A 15002-nucleotide genomic window follows, 5' to 3' on the forward strand; every position below is an offset into this window, starting at 1 on the left:
TATATTTCCAGTTTTCAATCACTCTTCTATAACTACACCCTTAGAATTCCCCAAATAGAACCATTATCTTTCTATTAGAATTGGCCTTAATACAAGTCAGCGCCTACATTTAATTTTTCTAAAAGTTAACTGCTTTCACATTTATTTCACCTATTAAGTGGGTCAACAGGGTAACTATGCACCATTTGACAAACACGACTGAGTGCCTGCTAGGTTCCGGGTACTGTGCTAAGGGCCGAGACTGGAAAGCTACAATAATGGCCTTGCCCTGGTCATTCTCCATAAACTGATGAATTTCTACACCACAGATGCCGAAACAGACAGCAACAGAGTGCTATGGAAGGAGAGCATGGGGGGACACGGAAGCCTGACTCAGGGAGCCTTTCACAAAGAGATGTTGCGCTGGATTGTCACACCATCATTGTGATGCACTTTGCTAGGCAGGAGAGAGCACAGTGGTGGAAAAGGGAAAAGAACCACATGTATGCTGGAATTAAAATAAATGTGGTCATGATAGGTGGCCTTGCCTGTTTTTTAACTGGAGAAAATGTTACAATTTTAACCTGTTTCTGACAGAGACTATATTTATTCCCTGAAAAGTTGGGAGGGGTGTGTTTTTGTTTCCTCCTCTCCTCAGAAACTAATATTTATTGAATGTTTATAAGTCAACACTATATGACTATATATCTATGATCTCAAGAGATCAAATGCAAAACAACTTTGCAAGGTAAGTCATGTTATCTCTATTTACAAGATAAGGAAACAAGCTGAGAGTGGGTAAGAATTTCTCTAAGATCTGTCTGACCCTAAAGCCCATGCTTTTTCCCTCCATGCTACCTCCAAAGAAAGGTGTTCTGTCTGAAAATGGAATTAGGGCCACAATAGGAAAAGCATGAATAATAGTGAACTTTCTGAGTACTTATTATGTACTAGATACTGTTTGAAGAGTTTTACATGTATTAATATATTAATCCTCACAATCTCCTTGAGGGGTAGGTACAGTTATTACTGCCATTTAACAGATAAGGAAACTGAGGCACAAAGAAATCTGATAACTTGCCCTTGTCCTGTGAAGGCGTTGGTAACTGGCAGAGTCAGGATTGAAATTCAAATAGTCCGGCTCCCATGTCCCTGTGCTTAAGGACTCCACATTCCACCTTTTCATCCAGACCAAAGCCTAATTCTAGACCACCAGCAAAGACCCTGCTGGGAAAGATATCCCAGGCAGAAGGCACAAAGTGGTGACGAGATCTTATGTCCTGAAATAATAGTGAGAAAAAAGAACTGAGTGTGGCTTAAGAATTGAGTCTTGATTGATGAGGAGATGGGAGGACCTTAGGAAGAGGGATATGAAGCAGGAAAGACAGGTCTTTTTCCTTAACACTATGCAGATGAAAGACTGTTAATTTGTATTTTCTGGCTTTTTTTAACAGGAAATTTCAGTGCAAACAAAGCGCTTTCAATATTAAAACAGAGAAATGCATAATGGTATTATATCGCATGCATATAGAGACCAATTACTCACTTGCAAAGATGCCCAAACATTTTCTACTTGAGTCTCTAGGAACTGACCACTTTATTATATTGTATTTTGACAGAACATGAGACTTCTAAAAATTATTTGAAAAAGAGGATTCACCATACTTTAGATTTTTGCAACATACTATTGCATATTTATGCCACAATAAAATTATTCAGCTAAATGTAATACCTTTTAAAAAAACTTTAGTGTTTTTAAATTAATTGACTCCAAGATTTAAAAGAATCAAGTATCATTTGATCTAAATATATTCTCATCAACCACCAGATGGCATAAGGTGTGAGAGTTTTATTCTGACAGGGTCAACCACGCACATGATAATTTGACCTGTAACTTCAAAATAATGTATTTGGAAAAATGTTCTAGCACTCAAACAGCTCACAATTATTTCAGCCATATGCAGAAGTGGATGGATAAGTTGAAAATGACACAGCCCTACTATTTCTAAATTTGGGGTTCTGTGAGATGCTGGCATTACATAATGAATCGATGATCAAATAAAACAAAGCCATTCTGTTAAAGGAAATAAAAAAGGAAGTCATGTCAAAGCAAAATTAACCTTATGTTCTAAGTAGCTTTCTTTAAATGAAACCTGAAACATGGCTTCAAGAAAAAAACATGCTGTACTCCTTCAAATTCTGACTTAAAAAACTTTGCTACTGCCTATAATTTATTCTGAAAGCAGAAAAATATCGAATGCAAAAGCTTTTCTCCACTTTGGCTTGAAGGGAAGTTGTCACAGAAGTCAACTGAAAAAAGAATATCCAACCAAAAAACCCAATCTGAATTATGATGTTAAAAGGTAGGAAGGTATATTTTTTAAGAACTTCAATTTCTACACAAATTCAAAATACAGCACATTATTTTTATTAATCCCATATATCCATCTAGAAATAAACAATCACTTTGCCAACAAGCCAAAGAGCTAAAAAGTAAGGTAAATGAGGTAAATGCCAAGAAAGAGGAGGGATCTTTAATTCCCCTTGTGTTGTGTAGAATATTTACTGAGTAATTTAAAATAAGCAGACTAGAATAAATAAGTACTAGAGCCTAGCCAACATCACAGAGCTAAGATGCAATGTTTGCTCTAGCATGATGAAAAAGAAAAACTGCCTTTAGGACTCAAGTGACCAAAGATAAGATTAAGTTCCCTTCAATGTGGTCTAACAGTCAATGATTTCTGAAGATACTGTAATAGTTTAATTTCATATTTACTATATACTTCCTCATCAGATGAAATAATTTGGTTCCTGAATGAAAACTCTGTGGAAGAGGAAAAAATATCTGGCACTATGAGAAGGATGAAGAGCTAATTGGTGATATATAAACAGGGTTCTGTTTTGTTTTTTTCCTATTTTTTAAAAGAGTTTATTTATTTATTTAAAAGAGAGAGAGAGAGAGCACACACACAAGCAGTTGGGGGGGCAGAGGGAGAGACAATCTTAAGCAAACTCCCCACTGAGCTTGGAGCCTCAGGTGGGGCTCCATCCCACAACCCTGAGATCATGACATGAGCTGAAATCAAGAGTTGGCAGCTTAACCAACTGAGTCACCAAGACGCCCCTTTCCTAGTTCTAAGTCATATGTTGATATGGATAATGGGAATGGGAGTAAGAGAATTAATGCAGAGGGTATTGTGAGAGTCCTTCACTGTGCCACATGTCCATCTCTATTTTTGGCAGTCAATAGGTGAAAACTAATAAAGGGAACACTCACTAAAGTGGAGTTGGGGGGCCAGAAGGTGGAGCCCTACTACCCAACATCAATTACAAGAACTGTCCGTTAGAGACTCCAACAGAAGAATCATCAACAGAAAAGAATCCTCAAAATCCTCAATCACAGATACCAACAGAGAAAGATGTACATTGCATCTTCTGTAAGAAACTGACTACTCCACAACTCAGCCAATAACGAACAGGCATCATCCTGAACACTGCTTTCCTTCAATGGACTTCCTTTCAAAACAACTGCTCCCAACTGCCTTCTCTATAAAGTGACATTCCTCTTCCTATATTTCTTGGACTTGCCCTGTGGTTTTGATGTAGCTTGCAAATCCCAAATTGCTATTCTCTGCTATCCCTGAATAAACCCATTTTGCTGGTCAAATAACTTATATCTCTAAGGTTAACAGTAACAAAGATGCTTCCCACCTGGGTTCATAGGAAAGGAAAAATGATACGTCTAATTCTTGTTCTTATGTTTAGAAAAGGGCATCCATTGTTATTTCCAAATATTTCTTCTGATGATTCAGTTAGACAGTAGAAAGTAGAGTAATAGATATTTCAAGTTAATACAATAGTACTTACTTTAAATTCCATTCTTTAGGATGTTTTAATTCAGCTTTCTTCCATTTATAATACTCTACAATAAAATTTGGATCTTCAAGCCCTGAAATTAGAGTTTTGAAAAAGGAGCTGTGTATGCATTCTTTAATAATAGTTCAAAGTTTAAAATAATTTACTTTTCACTAAGTTGATATACAGCAATGATGTACACTATATACTTCAAAGTCATACTGCAGTGCTCACCTTACGAATTTCTTCCTTTTACTTGAACTTTGCAACAAGATTTTTCTTCAGTTTTCATTATAATAACACTTGTTTATATATCATTTATAGTAATGAAGGTGTTAAAATAACTCTTATAGAAACTACAGACATCACAGTTTAACAAAATTCTAATTCAGCACTATGACTGGAAAAATAAAATCTTGGAGTTGGAAGTGACATTATAAGTCTTGATCTTCCACAAAGCAAGAATTGTCAAGGGGTGATCACCCAATCCAGCCTCTGAATGAATCCCTTGCCAATGACAGAAAACTCCCCTCTCTGTTGTTGGGAAACTGCCTGTTCCATTGCCAGACAATAAGGTCACAATGTCTTTCTTAATCTGAGTGCTGAGTTTCCACTGGTCCGAGTTTTGACCTCTGGAGCAATATCAACTAGTTTCATCCTTTCCCCGTGGGAGAGAGCCCTTCTAATATTTGAAGATAGCCCTCAGAGCAGCCTCAGTTCCCTCAACTTCATCTTAAGACATGGCTTCTAGAGACCTAATCATCCTCACCATCCCGGTGGTCAGCTTTGTTAATGTTCCTATTAAAGTTCACATCCAGAACTAGCTCAAGATCTTGATTTCTTTTGAATAGCAAAGGTGTGAGTTACTACCTCCCTTGACCTGTGTGCTACACTTCTATCAATTCATCTCAGATCTGCAGTATTTTCTGGAAATCACATTACACCACTGGCACATCTGTTTGTGGTTAATTATAAACCTTATGCCTTCAATCAAATTAACATAAAATTTGTTGAAAGCCAGATCACACACACACATATACTCTATCATCTATCTATCTATCTATCTATCTATCTATCTATCTATCTATCTATCTATCTATCATCTATCTATCTATCTATCATCTCCCTGTTTCTTGTCCTGGGTTTATAGTCTTGAACAATTTAACCAACTAGATGCTCTCTGCCAGACTTACCTTTATTTGGAGCTTCCTTCTAAACAACGATTGATTAACCTCCGCTAGCCTGATGAAATACATCATTGATAGAAACATTTAAACTGAATAGTTCTCATTTTCTTCTATTAATGTTACATAATTTTCACCAGCAATGTTCCTGGATTTGATTTTTTTTTCTTCCTCCACACACACATAAATACACATGTATACATATTCTTTTTTAAGATTTTATTTTATTTGAGAGAGCACAAGTGGGCGGGGGGAGAGAAAAGCAGACTCCCTGTTGAGCAAGGGGCCCTGGGTGGGGCTCAATCCTAGGACCCCAGGATCATGACTTGAGCCGAAGGCAGACGCTTAACCAACTGGGTGCCTGGGTGCAGGCACCCCTACATACATATTCTTATAGCCTTTATTAATATTATTTTTGTTGGTATTTAGATTTATGCTCCTCCTTTCCTTATGAAGGAAGCAAATCTGAGCTCCCTAGGGTTCTTAGTGAGGTCTCATTATTTCCTTGAGATGATTATAATACGAATATTAGTAGAGTTCTTCCTAATCATTGGGCACCTGTAAAGTAGGGAGGCAGTGGTTACCATTACAATATACACTTTACAGATGAACAAACAGAAAACTGAGTAATGTCTTCTCATTGGGACTATTCACTACCACTCAGATGAAATTTGAGGTTTCTATTAAGGATAATTCATATATTTCCTTGATTTTTTTTGAAATCAGCTTACCCACATTTTCTATTTGAATATGTACATTAGCCTCTTTATTATATGTTATGAAATCCCAAATGGCACGGTCATCCTTCCTGAATATTTCTGTTAAGTTTGTATCATTGACTCATTTTCTTCATTGCTTCTCTACTACCTGAGAGATGAAAAGTGGCACAGTAGTTGTACAAACTTTTATTTTCATGCCTCCTATTTTATCCCTATAATTTTTTCATTCACCATTCTACCATCTGACCACAAACTTCTTAAAAAGCTTATCATCATATGTATGTTGTCTCTAACACACAGCCCATCATCTAGACATGGAAGATGCTCAATGAGTGATGGTGATAGGAGGGAAATAATTCAGGGGGAGGGGGCAAGTGAGAGCAAGTAGGAGAAAAGGACCAGTAAATTCTGTCATAAGTTTTTGAAGTTGAAATTCCCCCATCATGACCATATCTTGTCTTTGTGGCAGTTTTGTGGTCTGTGGTAGAAAATTATCTTCTATTGGCTCCATTATACACTTCTTTCTTCCCTTCCTTCTAAGGATTACTGTGCATCACCTTTACTTTGTTTTTTCTATGACATCTCTCTTGTCCAACATCTGTGTAGGTTGATCTAAATTTTTTTTTCCACTGCTGGGACTGTCACATCCAAAGAAACATTATAGCATCAACTTGCCTTAGCATGTTTTATTTTCACACATATTATCTCATACTAACCATAGAGCAACTTAAAATAGAGCAGCATGCTTCTGTCAATGAGAAGAAATGAAAAATGAGGCACAGAGAGTTAAATGACTAACCTAGATTCACCTAACTGAATGTGGCAGAACCAGTACAAAGCTATGGAGTCTTTATCTTCCAACATCATGCTCTTCCCTCTGCAGCCTTTCCAACCTTGGCTGCACATTGTAATCACCTGGGGAGCTTTAAAAATGACTCCTGCCAAGTCCCGCTCCCAGAAATCCCGATGTAATTAGTCCGGGGGTGTGCCTTTTACATGGGAGTTTTTACAAGTTCCTCTGGTGGTTCTAATGAGCAGTCAAGACTGAGAACCACTGCATTAGAATGAGATGCTGCTGCCTCTTGCATCTAAATGCATTCTGGAGACATTTGCCCTTAGTCCCAGCTCAAAGACTCAAAGAATGGAAGTCTGTTATTGAGGGTGAAAGCAGGCAACCCCATGATGTTTCAGGGTGTCTGGTCTGTCTGATGACAGCAAACAAACACCAGGAAGCCTCCACTCAGTATTACAGAGTACGCTGGTCTGAAGGAGTTCTTTCCCTTTGACATAAACATTTCCTTATGGGGATCATATTCTGTCATGTTGCCCACAACCATATGTATTGGCTTGTTCTCTGCCAGACTTTTATTTGCCATTCTATACTGACGCACAGAGAACAGTGGATCGTCAGTACATTTCCCCATATGATTGCCTATGATTATAAACTAATAATTATAATTATTGAAAAATGTACTGCGTACACTTCAGAGTCTGAATTTAAACCTCAGGCTACATAGAGATAGCATTTTTATACCACATTATGGAAGCAGTATAGTATGATAAAAAGAGCAATACATGCGGAGTCAGAGCAACTGGCTCAAGTCCTAGAGCCACAGCCTACTGTACTAATTAATAACAGCCACCTTCATTGAGCACTCACTATGTGCTAAGCACTATGCTTCAATGCTATGAGGTATGTGCTGTAATTATTTTCATTTTACAGACAGGGAACTGACACAGAGAGGTTAAGAAACTCACCCAAGGCCACACAGCTAGTAAGTAGCAGAGCCAGGATTAAATCTCAGCATTCTGGCTCTAGAATTTACACTCTTTACCAATATATAATACTCCCTTCTACCTCTGTGACCTTAGGTAAATTACTGAGCTTCTCTTGGTCTTGGTTTTCTCATCTGTAAGACAAGAGTAATAATAATAATGCCTGGTTCACAGGCTTGGTACACTACTATGCATGACATATATTAGGCATTCAGTAAGAATTGGTTTACAAATGAATAAAAGAATAAGACTGGGATGATTAAAAAACAAAACAGAGTATACTTTGTAAACTGTATTGTACATGGATAAACTTACTATTACTATGGCACACATGACTATGGGTAGATTTGTAGCACAAAGATATGGAAAAGAGTTAATACCCCAAATCAAAATATAACCACTCATCAATACGAATAAAAAAGCTTTTAAAAATATGCACAAGAGTTTCATAATCTTTGCAGTGATAAGAATGTAACCGTAGAGGAGCACCTGGGTGGCTCAGTTGGTTAAGCGTTCAACTCTTGCTTTTGGCTCAGGTCATGATCTCAGGGCTGCGAGACTGAGCCCTGTGTTGGACTCTGTGCTGGGAGTGGAGCCTGCTTAAGATTCTCTCTCCCCACCACCCGTTTCCTGCTCTCTAAAAAAATTAACTGAAATTTTTAAAAAAGAATGTAACTGTAGAAACTGAAGTTATGAGAAATTTCCCTTTTATTTTTCAGTAGCTAAAGAAGCATTCTATAATCTCGAAGCTTCATCTTTATTATTGCCAGGAAATTAGGCTGTTAAAAAATAGTATTGGATCTCATCCAGCTGAATTATCCAAAGACAAAATGGCCAGCAGCACATGTAAGGTTTAAATTTAATTTTTAAAAATTAAGTGCTTTTTATTATTGAAGGAAAGCTCCTCAAACATTCTTATAACAAATCCCTAGGGGAAGAACAGGCAGGATGATTGTGAAATCTTGCACCAAGGGCTACAATTAGTCTCAGAAATTCTTCTAGGCTAGAAGCAGCCACTAAAGCTATTGCCTTCGCAAAAAGAGATGAATTACATACTAAGTAGTGATAGCCACGGAAATGAGACCCCAATTAAACATTTTAGTGTTAACTCTTTTGAAGAAGAAACTGCAGTCAGTGGTACTTCATTTTTTCCTTCCATTTTTAATTGTTCTTTACTGCAAGACAATCATTTCCAAATTCCCTGAAGTTCTGGCATGTGCTTCTGGTTTTTTTTTTCTTAGCAGTTTGAGGTTTCCAAATGCTTCTATATATTTACATATTATTCCATAAGACACATTCTACCAGTTGGTTTGTTTTATGGTTGAAGGAGTTGCATACTGAGTCTCTCCCTAGGGTGTGCGAACTGCCTCTGGATGCCTTGTCTGTTAAGGGTTCCTGCCTCCTGGAGCCCATCTGAGTTCCTCAGTGTTTCCATGAGGTACTCAAGATGTATTTGCTGAGTTGACTAAGCAGCACCCAACCACAAGTATTTGAAATGAAGTAAATATTCATGTACTCTGGCATCGAAAGTAATACAATTCTTTATACTGATAGTGTTGCCAAAGATTGTGCTTCTTTAAGGACCTTAATTATTTTTCTTAACCACTCATCTATGATTAGTGAGGAAGGTAATGGGTGATCGCAAAATAATAACCAACATCCTGAAAGAACATGTAATTTCTTAGAAGTTATTGATCTAATTTATTTTTAAATATTTGTTAAGCTTGGTATTACTTTTTTGCTCTAATTTGTGCCTTAAAACTACAAACTTTTTGGTGATAGTATGTTCTATTGAAACCAAATATGAGACTATCACAATAAGGAGATGAAATTCAATGAGACCACAGATTAAAGCAGTGGTCATCAGGATGGAGAGGGAAACATTCCGAATGTTGTAGGAGATGAAGTAAACAAGGCTTAATCTGGGAGATAAAGAGCTCTAAGAAATGCCTATGATTTTGGTTTAGGCAAGTAAATGCAATAATGGTGATCTACCACTAACCAAGGGAGATGATAATGGTGGGAGGATAGGTTGTGGGGCAACATAATGAATTCACTTTGGGACATCTTAAGTAGGACATGCCTGTAACCCATGTAGGTGAATGTCCAATGCACAGTTATAAATATGCATGCAAAATTCAGAAGAGGGCCTGACTAGCGATGAGGTCTTAGGAATTACTGGCAGGTAGGCATAGCGAACAAGAGTACAAGTAAGATAAGGGCTAAAGAGTTATCACTGAATCTGGGAGTTAGGAAGGCATGGGTCTCTTCCTAATGCTCCATTTCAGCAGGGTAGCAGGGCAGCAGACTGGGTAACCTACTTGGATCTAAATCATGAAACCGTACACTAAAGATTCGATTAATGGAACCAGAAAGTTGTCTAGCTCTCCTCTTCTGTCTTTTTAGCTCCTAATATATGATGGCAACAGGTGATTTTTCCTTACATTGATATAATTGAAAGCCCTAGGTTCATATGTTTTCTTGCTATTTTTCTACTTAATACTTTCTTCTCAGTTTTCAGCATAATTGTGTTTAGAATAAAAAAGGCTCCTCTTGCTATGACAGTTCTACATTTTAGGGTGGAGTCAAGTAAGCCTCAGAAGATTGAGAACTTCACCTTTTATTCCTCCAGTTTTCTATCTTTCCTTCTGACTTTTAATGAGACTTCAGTCTAGGACTCTATACAAAAAAGGAACTAAATTAATAGTCACTGAATGATTCATATATAGAGGTAACAGAGGAGCTTATCACCTTCAGATTACAAATATATGTCAATGAGTCTTTGAAAGCAAGACAAGTTGAGAATAAGAGATTAATATATACCAAAAGGACATAAGCTAAGGCTAGATCACCTTACATGGACTTCTGTAGTATTCTGTGGCTTTTGATGTGGCTATTCCAGACCATGTCTTGTAGTAATCATTAAATGAGATTGCTTTCGTGGATCTGAAAATATACATTAAAATCAAACAATGAGTATTTGCAAGTTTCCTTTTTAACATCATTTTATCAGAGTAGACTGTTTCAGATAACAATATCCTGCCATAAGACATTAAATGATTTGCAATTTCTAACAAAGGAGCTAATATATCAATTTCTCCACTAATACATACAAATCACAAAAAAGAAAAACTGTCCAAAACATATTTCAAAATAAATGTAAAAAACATACACCCATGTGTATACTATAAAAAGAAAAATATAAGTTTAAAATATCTGCCTTTCACGACTAACATTAAAAAAGGATTTTAAGAAAAGCATCATACTTGCACATTTTTTCTTTCTACAATAAACAGTTTTCTTAAATAGCTATGCCAAATTGAAATTGAAATAAAATCACCTTTATTTCCCTTTTATTATGAGGAGAAGTAAAACACCAGATACGAGATCAGTTTAATTTTCACACAGAATCTGGCCATTTTCATAGAGGAAAAAATCAACTCTTCTAACAATCCTGCCTGCACTTACCCTTCCCTGTGCTAATATTACTCTATCTTAATGGAAGGGCAAAGATTGTTATAAAATATTGAACAGGATCTGCGAAACAGTTAAATAACTGCATTTCTAATTTTTTTTCCTACAAACATTTTAATTGCAGAGATTCTCAACACTACAAACAAAATATTCCTTTGGGATTTTTTCAGACATGTGAAATCACCAATTAGCTGGTTTAAGTAGATGCTGAAACATCACATGTAAAAGACCTTATATCTGTTTTCCATTCGAAGTTCTTAGCTCTTTGGAGGAAGCAGCAACTTCTCGGAACGAGTACACCAGCATTAATTTTTATAGGTGAATTGTAGGTACCTTAAATATTGGACTCAATTTAGAAATTAATGGGACAATATCTAAATTCTTGAATGCGTCATTAATTTAAATGAGTATTACAGATGCCTAATTTAAAGAGTAACATTTTTCAAATGTGTTATTGCTTTTGCAATCACACTTAAGTAGAAATCTGAAACTGGGTGAAGATAAATTAATCACTACTATTATTGCTTCCAGAGCTACATGCGGTGCTTTACACCACTAAATGACATATTAAACTAACATTAATTTTGCCAACGAAATGTTTCAGCATTTGGCAACAGAGGTAACAAAATGAAAGGCTGCATTATATCTCCTGCATGAAAAAGCTTGTGATCAATTTGCTGTCACAGATCATTTAGCAGACAACAATGACCCAAGAGGAAGGAAACTGTCAACACACTGTCTCCTGAAAAAAAATACACCATCTTTAGGCACAATCGTCTCCATTGTATTTTTTGTCTGTTTGACGACGACCCATGACCCTCTCCCTTCCCAGCGGTGTCCTGTTCAATTTCAAACTGTTAGGCTTCAGGGGCTTTCTTTTCTTCCCCAGAATAATTAAAAATATTACCCTAAAAGGTATAACTTTAATATAGTTTGAATATACAAAGCAGAATGTCTTAAACATTTGAGAATTGCATTTTCAATTCTGTAAAAGAAACAGCACCTTAAAATAGGAGAACAGTAACAATTTATGATGATTCAGATAAGCTACTAAGTTTACAGGGAAGTATAAAAAAATACATGTGTTCATAATTTGAAACCTTAACAGGAATTTACTGAGTATTATCATTGGCATTATGAATAAGAAAAAGTAGAAGATATAATTTAAAATTGAACATCAGAGCTTATTATCCTATTGGGAAAATAAGATATATACCCAAATTAGCAAATAGAATAGCCTTATATATTAACATATAAAGTGTTACATCATTTAACACAGACATTTGGAGATGACAATGACAGATACTTCTTTGGCAGTGGCAGTAAGCTAAAAAAGTTGGAAGAGAGAGATGTAACTTTGTCTTGGAGCCTTTACGGAAGAAGTTGCTTGGGATATGGACCTGGAACAGATGGAGAAGGCATTTCGGTGAGCAATAGCTCAGATGGGAAGGAGCATGGTGCATGTGCAGCAGAGCGTGTTGGGGTAAAAGACAATAGTAACGAGATAATTGACTAGAGTGGAGAGTTCCAATTTCAGAGGAATTGGAATTTGATAAAATAACTGAAACTGGGCAATGCAGGTCTTCAGATTTAGGCAGAGAATGGATTAGAGTTGATTCAGGAATCTGATTTATTAGGTGATAGAGAGCAATCAGAAGTTCTTGAATAAGGCAAGTAAATTATGAACCGAGTGTGTAAGAGTTTCTTCTGGCGTTAGTATGCAGGGTGGAGTATATGAGAGATTAAATGCAGGGAGACAAGTTTGGAAACAGATGCAGTAATTCAGGCAAGAAATGCAGAGCTAACTGAGGGTGGGAGCAGAGACTATGAAGGGAAGGAGATGAATGTCTGACATGCTAATGAAATGACTGGACTGGTTTTCTGATAGGGTGTGAAAGGTGAAGGAATCTGGGGGTCAGATATTCTTCTAAAGCCCGGAAGACCATTTAGTTTTGCTATGAACAGAAAGGATCTAGAGACTCTGAAGTAAAATATGAGCTTAAATTTAAACATAGGTTTTAGGTGATGACCTTTAGGAGTGTGATTGAGAAATTGAGACTGGAAATAAGAGATTTGGGTCAAATCAACATAAAGGTTGATAAATGACACCATTAGGGAAAACAAACACAGAAAGAATAAGTAAGTGTTTAGAAAAGAAAGATCAGAAACCAATTCAGAGCTCAGAGGAGCCAGTGAAGGAAACAAAAAGGATCATTAAGGGAAGAAGAGAGTCGAGGTAATGCTGGTTCATGGAAGCAACATCCCAGCCATAACCCAAGCCTACTGATTAAACCCCTACCAATCTCTGGATATTTAGTCATGCAATATCATGATTAAGAGTACAGGCTCTGGAATCATCTGGCCTGTGTTAAAACACTCAGGTCCCACTACTTATTAGCTGTGTGACTCCACACATGTAACTATTTCACTCCTGTTTCATCATCTATAAAATTAAGAGAGAGAACTTTCTCCAGCAGGTGTGGTGCACATTCAATGAAATCATCCACGGGAAGAGCCAGGCAGGGAGTTTAGAATCCCTTAGTACTCAGTGTCAGCTGGTCTCCTCCACTGTCTTGGGCAAATACCTCATCATTTCTCTTCTGCAACCTCTAAATAGCTTCCTTATTGTTTCTCTACCTCAGTTTCTCTCCCCCTATTCCAGGACATCATGCCTCTGCTTAAAAACTACTTTTGGGGGTGCCTGGGAGGCTCAGTCGTTAAGCATCTGCCTTCAGCTCAGGGCATGATCCCAGAGTCCTGGGATCGAGCCCCACATCAGGCTCCTCTGCTGGGAGCCTGCTTCTTCCTCTCCCACTCCCCCTGCTTGTGTTCCCTCTCTCGCTGGCTGTCTCTCTCTCTCTCTGTCAAATAAATAAATAAAATCTTTAAAAAAATTTTTTTAAAAACCACTTTTGGTTATGAAAATCTATAGGGTGGAGTCTAAACACTTTCAAACAGAGCTCGAGGTTCATCAGCATCTGGCCATTTCCAACTATTTCTTCCACCATTCATCTGCACATGCAGAGGCTCCATCACATGGAACTTCCCGCTGATCTGGGGTACACCACAGTATCACATTTCTGCATGTGTGCAAGCAGGTCTGGCTGGAGACTTTTGTGTCTCCTATGCCTGTCAAACTCTTACTTACCAAGGTTTCAGTCCATTAAAAATAGTATATATATGAAGGTTGTCACAGTGGACATTGTGGTTACCTCTCCAGTAACTACTCCACTCTTCCCCCTTATGTTCATGACATTCAGTCTGACGGGACTGACCTCCACCCTGACTCTATGTCAGGGTCTGATGGGTTTAAGGCTGTCTGGCAATGGTTACTACTTAGGAACAGAACCCGACCTAAAAAGATCCAATCAGAGTGAAATTTATTCTAACTTTCTAGTACACCTTGATATCTGGGAGTGTCAGTCCTCTTTGTTCAAGATTAACTTGTTATCCTAAATCCTTTGCATTTGTAGATATATTTTATTTTTCCTTACGTATTTATTTTTTTAGAGGGAGAGAAGGGGGAGGGGCAGAAGGAGAAGGGGCGGGGGAGGGAAACAGGGAGAGGGAGAGAGAGAATCTTAGGCAATCCATGCCCAGCTTGGAGTCCTATGCAGGGCTCGATCTCACAACCCTGAGATCATGATCTGAGCCGAAATCAAGAGTCAGATGCTTAATCGACTAAGCCACCCACTCAGCACTGTAGATATATTTTTAAATCACTTCATTAAATTCCAGGAAAAAATGTTGAGATTTTGACTGAATTGAATCTATAATTTGGGAAGAACTAACATTGCAATAATATTGAGTCACCCTCAAGTCACAAACATTATGCATCTATTTCTTTAGGTCTTTTGAAATTTTTTCCAGAGATATTTTATGATCTTCAGCATAGATGTCTTATTCTTGTCTTGTTACATTTTGATGCTATTGTAATAGTATTTTTTTTTTAAGATTTTTATTTATTTGAGAGACACAATGAGAGAGAGCACAGGCAGGGGTAGGGGCAGAGGGA

General features: G+C 37.3%; 1 protein-coding gene across 1 annotated transcript in view; it reads right to left on the minus strand.

Moving 5' to 3' along the window:
- Positions 1-3842: 3842 nt before the first annotated feature.
- The window catches only part of UBE2U (ubiquitin conjugating enzyme E2 U), a 44147-nt gene continuing 32987 nt past the window's right edge, over positions 3843-15002 (minus strand). The window contains exons 7-8 of the mRNA XM_008690841.2: positions 10371-10459; positions 3843-3928 (exon numbers count right to left, since the gene is read on the minus strand). Coding sequence (XP_008689063.2) covers positions 3843-3928; positions 10371-10459 — 175 coding nt within the window. The remainder of the gene's footprint in view (positions 3929-10370; positions 10460-15002) is intronic.

Source organism: Ursus maritimus, unplaced genomic scaffold (assembly GCF_017311325.1).
Source record: "Ursus maritimus isolate PB19 unplaced genomic scaffold, ASM1731132v1 scaffold_12, whole genome shotgun sequence".
NCBI lineage: Eukaryota > Metazoa > Chordata > Mammalia > Carnivora > Ursidae > Ursus > Ursus maritimus.